At 46.5% G+C, this 11,940-nt stretch overlaps 1 protein-coding gene across 1 annotated transcript in view; it reads right to left on the bottom strand.

Annotated features, from left to right (window-relative positions):
• The window catches only part of PKP1 (plakophilin 1), a 33,451-nt gene that overhangs the window by 18,911 nt on the left and 2,600 nt on the right, over nucleotides 1-11,940 (bottom strand). The window contains exon 2 of the mRNA XM_008949059.1: nucleotides 7,401-7,501. Within this exon, the coding sequence (XP_008947307.1) occupies nucleotides 7,401-7,501 (101 nt within the window). The remainder of the gene's footprint in view (nucleotides 1-7,400; nucleotides 7,502-11,940) is intronic.

Here is an 11,940-nt window from a genome sequence, read left to right as displayed (position 1 = left end):
GGAAGAGCGAAATTGCTATTTATCTAAAGCCATTGTTTGCTCTCCAGTATACTCACCCAGGCTCTGGGCCAGCAGAACGGGCGAGGGAAGGTGTGAGCATGTCTGTGTTTATGGATATAGAATTATCAATACTGTATTTCCTGCTGTGTTTTATAGTGGCGTATAGCATTGTCCTCTCCCTTGACAGCCTTGAGATGGGTGAAGCAAAGCCACTGCCTGTTTGGAAAGACACCTTTCTGCAACACAGGGAGCCCCGGGCGGCAAGTCGGTGCAGGTCCTGGCAGGGCGGGGAAGCCTTTTGCAAACTCATGGGAAAATAGTTCCTGTGTGATGTGAAGCTCATTACCAACGTCAGTGCCTGACTTTTATTGCTGATTCTACCAGATGCTTGGCTGAGCCCATTTTAATCTCTTTCAAGTGGCATGAACCTAATTGGTATCTCAGAATTCCTCTTTGCAGCAGGAGCCTGATCCAAAGCCTCCAGATTGATGAGGAGTCTCCTGCCAGCTTCAGCGGATTTCAGACCTGCTTGCCAAACAGTCTCTATGAATCCTTGCACAGGTGTAGCTGACCTGATCGGCTCTTGATCTCAGCAAAGTGCCATGTCTGTGCCTTAAGAGTGGGTTTCTCAGACTAAAACCTATGTCCCCGTTTCAGATGTTTAACAAGCAGAGTCAGAGACCTTTGCTTCTAACACTGGAGCAAACTTGGCCAAGGGAACGGAGTTCCTCCTGCTGTTATCTCCTTGCTGGATGCAGCATTCAGTGAGATAAGACACACAGCAAGGCAGAAGCGAGGCAGTCTGCTGTCTGGAAGTGATGACATCTCTGAAGGTGATGTTATTACATAGTCTGTGGTTTAAAGACCCACCTGACAACAATCTCATAACTTTTGCTGATGCCATTATGTGTGTAGAATGAGCTCTCCCTACGCAGAATAGCAGTAGTGAGAGGAAATAACCAATCTCTTGCCTTAAAACTTCATAAAACACCCAAATTTCCTAACATCCTGAAAAGCATCTGTACACTGCTTGTGGGCGTTTGCATGGGGGTGGTGGGCCAGGTCCACAGCTCCTCCCTTTAGGAGCAAAGAAAAATGCTGGAAAAGATGAGGACGTCCCTCAAAGTGGGGTGGAGACAGAAAGCAGTGACTCCCTCTGCAATGCAAGAGCTGGAAACCATCTTAGAAGAGCACAGACTGTCACTGAGACTTCTCTGTATGGGACCTGAGCAGTCAAGACAGCTTGGTAGGTCTCTCAGCCAGACACCACAAGACACTGGCAGTCCCCTGCACTCATAGGCTGCAGAAGGATGCTCATGTGCAGCCAGGCAATGCTGACATCCTGAGTTTTAGCCTGAACTTCTCCTCCCTACTATGAAACAAGCCTGTATGTTTGAGGGCAAGCCTTGGGAGCCACTCATTCATATTAAAACAAGGAGGAGGAGGAGTAAAGGCAGCAACGACAAGAGCACTGACAGCATGTATGTGCTTTTGTCAGGCCCAAGGAGTAGGTGCTTTCCTTCACTGGCAGCACTGAAGACCTGCCTTTAAATTAATAAACATTTGTGGATCACCAGTTCTCAGCCTGCAATTTGGGACCATTTTAGGCACACCAATTCGATTATCCAACAGTCACACAACACAGGTGAATAACTATCTTGAACCTCTTATTTCAACTGGGATGAAGTTGGTGCTAGACAGAAAGTCAAAATGGCATTACCTCAGTCATTAATCGTGAGTCGTTTACTGTCCTTTTCTTTCATAAGCTCTTCTGTTTAACAAGGAAAGTCCCTCTACTCCTCCCACTTTCCAGAGAAGCAGGAGCATGGAGCAAGGCGCACCAGCCCCGGAATCGCGCCCCGATCTCAACACTGCCTTTCCACCTCAGAGGCCCTCCCAGATAACTGGGTGTTTCTGACTTCTGCATCTAAGGACGCCATCAGTTCATTACGTAGCTCTCATTTTTTCCCTTGCAATTTGTTTGTTTCTAGAGCAGCAGACAGAAAGAAGTAAAGGACTCCGTATAAACATGTCAGGAGCGGGTTTCTCCCAGGCTGGAGGGCAAAGCACAGGCAATGCAACCTGACAGCGTCCCACCCTGAGTGATGGGTGGGGAAAACTCCTGATGCTCCTTGCGAAATGCTTTAGCTGCTGCCTGCTACGCACTCCGTTGCAAGGAGAAAAGTTGCAAAACCAGCAAATATATTGTTTGTCTATTTTTGAAACGCTCTTTCCCACCTCTCCTGGGTGCTGCCTCTCCCTGCGCTTCTTTATCTTCGTCCACCTGAGATTTAGGTCTTGGTGGTTCAGTTTGTTCTGGCCAGGGAAGGCAGTGTCCAGATTGCTACTCCAAAGCATAAAACCACTTGCAAAAGTTCACTGGGAGACCAGGGTCTGACCAAGCAACAGTGTGCAACAACTGTAGAATCACAGGATGCTTTGGCCTGGAAGGGACCTTTAAAGCTCACTGAGTCCAACCACACCCCAGTGAGAAGGGACATCTGCAACTAGAGCAGGTTACTCAGAGACAGATTTTGCTTTCTTTGATAGGATTGCCCAAGCCACTCTATTCTGGGTGTTCTTTTAAACTCGAATGTGCTATCACAATGAATGACAAATTTTGTCCTGAAATCCTTATGGAATAAAACTCCCACTGACAAGAGGTTTTTGTCCAGAGAGACAAAGCCACCAGGGATAGCAGAGTGTTCCCATCTCAGGGCAAGCACCTCTCATGCAGATAATGCATTTGGGAAGAAAGCTGTGCAACTTCTCCCACAGTGAACATTTGGTTAAGAATCTCCATAAGTGTCTAGTGCAGAGGGATCAGCAAAGTGCATGTTTCTCATTAGTGCCATAACGGACATAATCGCTACAGAAACCGAGCTGGGTGGGCCAGTGCAGCACAGAGCCTAAAACCCCAGCAGTGGTGCCTGAGGAAAGCAGTGGTGAACACTGGTGGCCCAGTAGCCACAGACCCCCAGCTGCTATGTGCCAGGATCCAACTCAACTGCTTCAACTGAAGCAGCATCAGACATGCCAAATATTTCCTGGTCTGGGAGCAGGGCTGCTCTGAGACCTTACTCACTACAAGCCCTGGGCTGAGGTCAGCTCTGTGAGGATGAGGACCTGCTCACCTGGTTAGAGGCAGAGCACCCTAACCTCAGAGATGTTCCTCCTTCCCTACCCAGTGCACCAGGAGCATGTTTGCCCCTCGCTCAGGACAGTGCCAGGGGTGGGAGGGCATGCTGTGGCTTATACCCACCCCATGCTGATGTATCTCCTTCTTGTGGAAGCAGCAGTGTGGGGAGGTTGGATGTGCTTCTGCACCTTGTCCTGATACCATATCACTATGACAGTGCCAAACCAGACACAGGACTTGGGAACACCCTCAGCTGTCCAGAAGGGATGGACCTGCCAACACTACAGACCCAGGCAAGAGCAGTGTTGCTATTGGTGGGAATTACACCTCAGAGAGTCTTTTCTGACAGTATCCAGGCTCCACATACTGCCTTCCCTGGGCATTCAAGACTTGGCTCTGCATCTCCAAAGCTGTGTCTGCAGCTGAGGCAAACAGCACACTTGCAGCAACCCATGGGCTGCTGAACTGTAACGGTGGCTTTGAGCCCAGTGCTGAACAGATCCCATTTTTTGGATGATACTGAGGCCTCAAGGTCAAGGTTGCGGCTCATGCTAGACTGTGATTTTGCCAAGAAAGGCTGTACCAGATGATCCTTGAGGTCCCTTCCAGTCTGGTACTGTCCAATTGATTTTCTATGTGCAGTGATTGCACTGCTCCAGGTGCCCAGCTTAACTTAAACCTTGCTCTTGTTTGTCTGTGTAAACTGTGGTCAGCGCTGTGCTTTCTGTGGGACCTCAAGCACTGCTCAGGACTTACATCAGGACATGGCATAGCCAGCTCCTGCAGATGGATGGCTTTAGGAGCTGGTGGCTACTCATAACTCACATTGTCAGTAGAGTGACAAATGTCTCTAAGGATCTTCTGGGCTCAACAGCACATGGATTGAAAGATCACCTAACTCAGGGAGGTTTACAGTCAGTTAATGTGCCCAACAATGCATCCCATCATGGTCACTGTGCAAATGGCACTGGGGACTTCATCCCTGAAGGCTGAGCCAAACCCTGACGTGTGAGCCAAGGAAATCCTGCAGCCAAGTGCAAGCCTGCTGCCCTCAGAGCTCCTCTATCTGGAGTGGTCCCACTGATTTCACTGTTACCTACACTGATAATGAGCAGGTTCTCCTTTCAATGCTAGTTGCAGTGGTGCTTCCAAGAAGACACCCCACAAGAGGAATAAACAGAAAATAGTCTTTAACAATGAGTAAATCAAAGGTTTTCATCAGAAGTGCTGACTGATCCAGAGAGACATCTTCCCCCAGGTCTATAATTTCTTTTGCTCTGATATTTGAACATCAGTATCATAAGGTTGGGAAAAAGGCTCAGAAGCAAACAGCTTGAAGTTTCCAAGAAGGCACAAGAAAATGGAGGAAGTCAGGAATCAGTTTCTAAGAGCTGTGGGTGAGACAAAATGCCTGTTCTCATTTAGAGTCACCATCTGAGGCAATCTAAGAGCAGCTGCTAAGTTGCAGTTGCTGTGGAGAAGCAACATGGACAGGGATTGCCTGTTACACCTTTTAGACTCTAGAGGTATTAATATTCCTGAATACTATACTCAGTCGTCTCCCTGAAGTAGCTGAATTTCCCTGTGCACCTCAAAGGACTTTGCCAGTTCTCAGAAGCATTCACAGCACCTGCTCCAGCTGGAAAGAAGTCTGCCAATTCTGTCTTCCAAAATAGATTTGTTTTATCTTTGTTTTCATGTCTTACAACCCAGGAATTACAAACAGGAAACATTTTTTAGAATGCCTAGAACCTGTACAGACTTCAAACAGGTCAGCAGACAAAAGTTAAAGTTAACCCAGGCTGGAGGCTGGTGGTGGATGTGTGTAAACACTTAATACTTTTATAAAAAAAGTAAAATGGAGAAGGTTCCTCAGTGTGGTTGGGGAGTGTGATGTCTACTAAGCTTGTTAAGCAGATTTAGGCTTGAGGTTATGTGTTTCAATGTGCAATGGCAGCTGGGACTCATGGCCCCTACCTGCAGTCATTTACCTGCTAGGTGACTGCTCCAGCCCAGCTGCCACTGGATGGAGATTGGCATCCAGAGGGGCTGACTCATCCTGACCTGATGGATCTCCAAGAGAGAGGAGAGGAACCACCTCCTCATACCGACCTCTTTGTTGGTTATGGGAGGAGTCCAGACGGCTTGTTAAGACTAAGTGGCTGATTTTCAGATAGACACAGTTAGGTAAGAGAAATTTTACTGTGAGGCCTTCACAAGGCCCAGACACTTTTTCTAAAGTATCCCAAGTCCTGAAGGCCTTTACCAAAAATTTCTAGGATGAAAGGCAGGCAAGACACATAGGTTTGGAGAAAGACCTTCCCTCATGAGTAAATGCAGAAGAGCCCTTCAGAGAAAAGCCATGAGCTGCAGAAGTCCATGGCGACCCCGAAGCGACTGAACTGCCGTGCCCATGGTACCCCGTGGTGTCTAATGGAGGCCCTGATCCTTGTAACCATCTTGCAAACTGGTCACCAGAACACCAACGCTGGACTGAAACCTCCAGCATAGAGGCATTTCTAACTACATAGCACTTGTCCAGCTATCATAATGACTGGGAAGAAGATCAAGAACTAACAAAATGAAACAATAATCCTCACACCAGCAACACTAGCTGCAGTACCACCTCACCAGCATGAGCATGAGCTGGAGGGGCAACTTCAGAGCTGGGGCTTAGCTCCCTCCCTCTTTATCAAAAATAACCAGCTAGAAACTACTGGAGTGGCTGGAACAGAGTGGTTTTGCTTAGACAAAGCATAACAGATTCCATTCAGGAATCACAACAGACAAACAGCAATGCATCATTGAAACAAAACATTGCAACCATTTGACTTACAAAGCTCAGAAATTCCACCTCTGCCTCAAGAGGTCCCTCAGTTGTATATTTCTAGTAGCCACAAAACCACTCTAGGATGCATCACTGCTGCTTACTAGGCTAGACCCTTCTCCAGGGGCCCATCACTGCCTCTGTGGTGGAGACAGGACATTTGTCTGGATGGACCTCTGCTCTGACCCCTTAGAGTCACCCTTTTGGTCTTAGACCAGACAGAAACACCAGTGTCTGTGGTCAGCAAAGGACACTGAAACAAAACAGTAGACAGTCTGCAAGTAAAAATTTCAAAGCCATGCAAGTGCTCACTGTACTTACTGCTGAACACTGCAGCAGGCAGCAAACCCAGTGATGCAAACCCAGCAAGTGCTGCCTTGAAGCAAGCGTGCTGCACCAAAGCCATTAAGAAAGACAACAGATAAATCTTTCTGAAGCTGAGGAATGCTGATGCCATGAACAGGCAGAGGATCTGGCAACTACCAGGAAAAACTTCATCCCTCTGTCTGTGTGCTTGAAGCCAACATTAGCACTTTTCCTGGTTTAATCCTTTGATGCTTGACAGGGAGCTGCTTTACAGTCCCAGAGTTATTGAAAGCAGCCCTTTCTTTTTGCTGTATTCAAATCCCAGACATGTGAATTGCTTCTTTCTATTTTTATAGCTGATGAAAACCAAAGAAGAACAGAACACAGGTCTGAGGTGGAGAGGCAACACAAGCACTTGTCCCAGTAAAGGATGGAGTGATTTGGAATGACTCCCAGTGTACTAAGAGTCTGCCAACAAGGACAGGGCCAGGACCCCTGTGTGATGTATAAACTCAGATTGCACAAGGACAAGAACTATCTCACATGTGGTTGTTTGTTTTTTTTTTTTCAATCTGTAATATTTCCTTTGGAAATCACTATGGGAGAAGTGGACCATCTCTTTTCCAAGCTCAGAGAATATCTGTAAAGGGTCTGCACTAGCACTGAAATTGGGAATAGCAACACAGTTATAATGCAAATCCTCTGATCACCACCATTCAAGCAGATTAATGTTCACAGAGAAGTTCTGGTAGATGGAAACAAAACCAGAAACTGTTCTAGCTGAGCAGTGGATGTGCTCCAAACTTGGACTGAGTTATAAGAGTCTCAACCCATCAATGATCCTTCAGACATCTTCAAACATCTTGTGCTGTGTTGATATTAATCCACAAACCCAAACTCAATCTTGTCCACAATAAACTCTCCAACCAACTACCATATAGAGTCCTCGTTCACCCTCTTCTATGACGTTGAATTACCTTCTAAGACAGCCAGAGCCATGCACAGCCTCTCTCGGGCAAGCTTCTGAAGTGCTGTGACATTGCTACCTGACTGCTCCTGCTGGGGGGTGCTTTCTGTGCAGGTCACCTCAAGAGCATGCCACAGTTCCCAGATAAAAGAGTCTCTTACCGGATAGCCCCAGCTGCTGTTTCCTGCTTGGGCTTTGGTGTAATAGCTGCCCCGGGACGTGCCGTAGCCGTAACCATCAGCCAAACCGTCGTACATGGAGCCTGCAAGTGGAAACAGCACGGTCAGCAGGAGGAAGCAGTCCCAGCAGGCACCCCTGCAGAGCACAGTGCTCTTTTTCCAGAGAGGTTCTGGACGATAATGGAGTTAGAAACCTTAACAGGCTCTTTACACAGGAAGGACAGGCAGTGAGTTGAGCCCTTGCCATTGCAGGCAACTCAGAACTCCTTCATTCCAGAAAAACTTACAGAAACTCCAGCCCTCAGACCACAAGCAACAGCCTAATTTCAGCACAAAAAGCAAGTGCCCTAAAATCTACAGTGGACAAGAGCAGACAGGGCCAGAGACCATGCCAGTGTCTCAGGTCTTTGATATGGGGGAGGAACTGGATGATATTTTGTGCTAAACATCCTGGAAGGTCTGACCCTGGAACACACATTCCTTATTCTGACTTGGAGGTAAATAAAATTTGCCTCTCTTCTGAAACCAAAATCCACCTCTGACCCTTTTCCCAGTCTGGCTTCCCTTGTCTGAATACTGACAATTGCATCAACACAAGAAGCCTGAGCAAGGCTCAGTAAGTTAAATAAATAGAAAATAACAAACATGATGGGTAAATGTTGATCACATCTACTTAACACCTGGGGATCTGAAATGGTCAAACACAGAAAAACCTGATTGCACTGCCTTAAACTTCAATGTCCAGTCTCTAAAAGATAACTCTGAGTGTTTGTACTTTCTTTTCCTGAAAATGTATGAAGCTCCACCATTATTTTGGGGGTGCTGGGGAGATACATGAGACTAGATCTCAGATGTTTTGTAAAGATGCAAATACCTTGGATTGGGAGGAACCCATCAGCCATTTCTACTGTACCTCAGTGTCCTATTCAGAGTGCTTGGATTTACCTGTCCCAGCCCCACTTAAAGCTCTTCCAGCTCTGTCTCTCATCAGTAGCCCTTGGCTGTGCAATCTTTGGATCCCTCCCAAGAGCATTTTTCTCAATGCTACATTCACCACTACAAGAAAAAATGAAGTGAGTCATTCTTTTTCCAAGCTGGAATTCCCTTAATCCCCTTCAGATGGTCCAAAAAAGTTTAAGGCCGTTTTCAAAAGTTCTCAATAATTGTGGCATCCCAAGTCCCGTTATGAGGAAATGCAAATCCTACACTCCAATTAACTTCCAGGGGAAGCTCTGAATGGCTAATGAAGTACAAAATCAGGATGTACCTGTCTTAATACATGCACCTAAACTGGTGGGTAATGTCAGAAATATCTTAATCTCTGATTGCTTGATACGACTCCTCTCTTAGATAAACTGGATAAGCTCGACCACAAAGGCCCTGAAGCCACTCAGGTCTTCAGCTTGATCCTTGGAATAAATCTAGTCTATTGCCTTGCCTGAGGCACCCAGAATCTGTTATAGTGATTTGGTTCATGGCTAAAAATTCTTGCATTTTCTCAGGAGGACCTTTCTTGTAGATGTGGTACCAGCAGTGAGATCTGCTCTCTGTTGTCAGCAGGAGTCAGCCAGACTGCACAGATGGTGACACGTGTCAGTGGCTGCAGAATAAGCCACAACAGAGCAGTTTCACAGACACACACTTGTGCAGAAAACCACAGGATCTCATGTACCATAGTCCTGGTGGGCATAGCTCCGTATTAATATGTCTCCAGCCCTGACTGCTTCATATGTATTAAGTTGCACAGAACTTGCTGTTAAGGCAAGGAAATGGCCATTGGCACACAATGGGAGACACAATTCAGCCCTGCCCTTCACTGTGTGCTCCCCTCCACTCTGGGTCCTCCCAGACACTCCAATCAGGACATTAGTGCTGGGTTTCAGTGGAAGCAAATCAGGGCCTGAAATAGTAAATTTGGGCCAGGTGATTCCCCAGGGCACAGAGTAAGATAATAACAATAGTTCTGAGCAAAAAGATAAAGCAATCACATGGTAACAGTTTCCTGGGAATTCCTTCTTACAGTCAACCTCTTGTTTTGTGCAAACATCATGTATCTGCAGGTGGGAACACCTGGGAGCATTCTCCTGACACTGAGTGAGCAGTTGCAAGGACAGGTTTCTGGGCATGACTCACAGGTTAATCTGACCAGTCCTCCCTGGGCACTGTGCTTTTCCTTTCAGGATCATTCCTTGCCGTACACTTCACTAAAAACTTTGGGGTTGAGCAAGAAATTTTTGACATCAAAGAAATTTGACACCAGAATTAAGCCAGTTCAGGCAAATCTCTGATCTTCTTGTTTAAATTCATTGCTATCTGGCCAACTTCAAGAGACCATGCAGTTTATGCAAGTTTATGTTCCTCAGTTGTTAAGAGCTGCCTTCACGTCCAAGAACTTGTATGTAAGAGCTTATAAATATATAATTATGTATAACCTCAAAAGTACAAGGCATTTTGAAGCCCCCTTGCTGGTTGGAGAATGTGCTTCTCCTGTGATTTACTGCTTGGACTGCTTGGTCTCAAGGCCAGGAAGAACCTGGGGATTTTTTGATGGAGGTGGCTGAAGACAACATTATCTTTATTTAATTCTGCAATTTTAGACACTTCTCTGCCTGGTTCACCTTGAGAGCCAGCCTGGAGGTGTAACACCAACCCCTGGGGAGAGGAAGGATATTCCTCTTTTCAGCCCTCACAGGGGTAAGGACCACACAGGCTGGTCACATGTCCTGAGAATCTGAGATAAAAACAGACAGTCTGCTGAAAAAAACATTTTGGCAGGGGTTGGACATGCTCTTTGGGGGACACGCCTCCCTGGTGCTTTTTTCTAGCTATGCCCATATGTCTGTGTCCCATTTGTTGTCAACCAAGCAGCTGTTAGGTCTATGAAGTGTCCACTTGCACTTGGACAAACACAGAGCAAATGAAAACCACTGTATTAGGAGTAGATAACAGCTGGGATGAGAAAAGATGTGGGTGAGAATGACTCAGATGAAGCAAAGCCTCCCAGTGCCTGTGGTGTGGGCAGAAAATACCCCCGAGGCTGCTCAGGCGTTGGCCAGGCTGTCGCAGGGACACCTCTCGCCCACCCCCAAATTTTTTTTCCCCCAAGGCATTTCCTTCAAAACTTTGCCAATATAAAATCTCATTTACCTTCCGTGAGACAGTTCATGAGGGTAAAACTAGCTACAACAGGTAGGAATTGAAAGATCTTACACTTCATCACTGTGAACCCCACTATGTGCTCGCCTCTGCCTCATTCTCCTCTCCGTAGCTGTGGCCCACCATTGCAGAGCTAACTGAGACTTCCAGCTAAGCCAACTTGCCTATGTTTGATGAGTTTATTGCTTTCTTTGAAGGCAACTTTACTCCTCTTGAAGATAAGAGACTGATGGCAAGGAGGAGAATTTTGTTAAAAGCACCATTTTTCAAGCACAAGAGTGAAAGACTTCAGCTGGACACATAAAGGAACAGGTAGCATTGTGGAAATGGATGCATCCTAATAAATATTAATCTGTGGCAGGGAAAGGCAAGACAAGAACCAGTCACTGGTAGTGCAGGCTAGGCAAGTTAAGTAATAAACTATGCATGACTTTAAAACAATAAGGATGATTAAACACAGGAAAAACACAGTAAGAGAAGAGGGCCTGTGGGAGGCACAAAGCAAGGCCTGGATGCCTCCTAGGAGAGGAGTGTTCATGAAATCCAAGAAGTTTGGATTGTTGCAGGAATGACCCAACTTCATTTCTGCCTCCTGGCCTATGAGCTAAAGGGTTTTGGTACTTTTTCTGTACTAATAGTCTAAGGTTTGTAGAAGAGTGGATGACTTTCAATGACTCATCTCATACTGGGGGAAGCTTACAGAAGTCTTCAAAAGACTTACTATCCCCAAAATCTCCTCTTCCCTTCACATCAGAGTAATAACCCCTACTAGAGCTAGGTGGGATCCCATTAGAGCTAGGTGGGATTTCTCCCCTCTCAAGCACAGCCAGCATTTTCTCCTGCCATGCCATTGAAATTAATTTTCCTTGGAAATTTGCATTGCTTGCAAATTCAGAAGCCATCCAGTTAGCTGTTCCCATGGTGAGAAGGGCAGATATACCCTAAGGCAGACCTCACAGACCCAAAACCCAAGGAGAAAAGACTCCACAGACCCAAAACTCTGCAGCCATCCTTGGAAACACCCATACCTGCTGAGCTGAGAAAAGGCCTCACTGTGGGTGTAGGATTATGCTGCTTGCAACTGGTTTCTGCTCACTACCCCACCCCAGAGTGCACCAGCTTGGGCCCAGATGGATCACCTTGCCCTGCTGAGGCTTGTTCACATATTGGGTGACACCAGATCTTCAGAAAGTGGCCACAACGCCTTGATCTGCTGACTCCAAATAACCAGCTAATTTTATGTATCCATTGACTAGCAGGACATTGAGGGAACATCTGTTGACCTGCTAAAGAGAATCCAGAAAAGGGACACAACAATGTCCACACCTGCTGCATGCAAGAGGGGTCCACACCCATACTCCCCATT

Source organism: Merops nubicus, unplaced genomic scaffold, assembly GCF_000691845.1.
Source record: "Merops nubicus isolate BGI_N331 unplaced genomic scaffold, ASM69184v1 scaffold17321, whole genome shotgun sequence".
In the NCBI taxonomy this organism is placed as follows: Eukaryota; Metazoa; Chordata; class Aves; order Coraciiformes; family Meropidae; genus Merops; species Merops nubicus.
The sequence above is the reverse complement of the archived record's forward strand: the minus strand, read 5'-3'. Positions and strand labels throughout refer to the sequence as shown.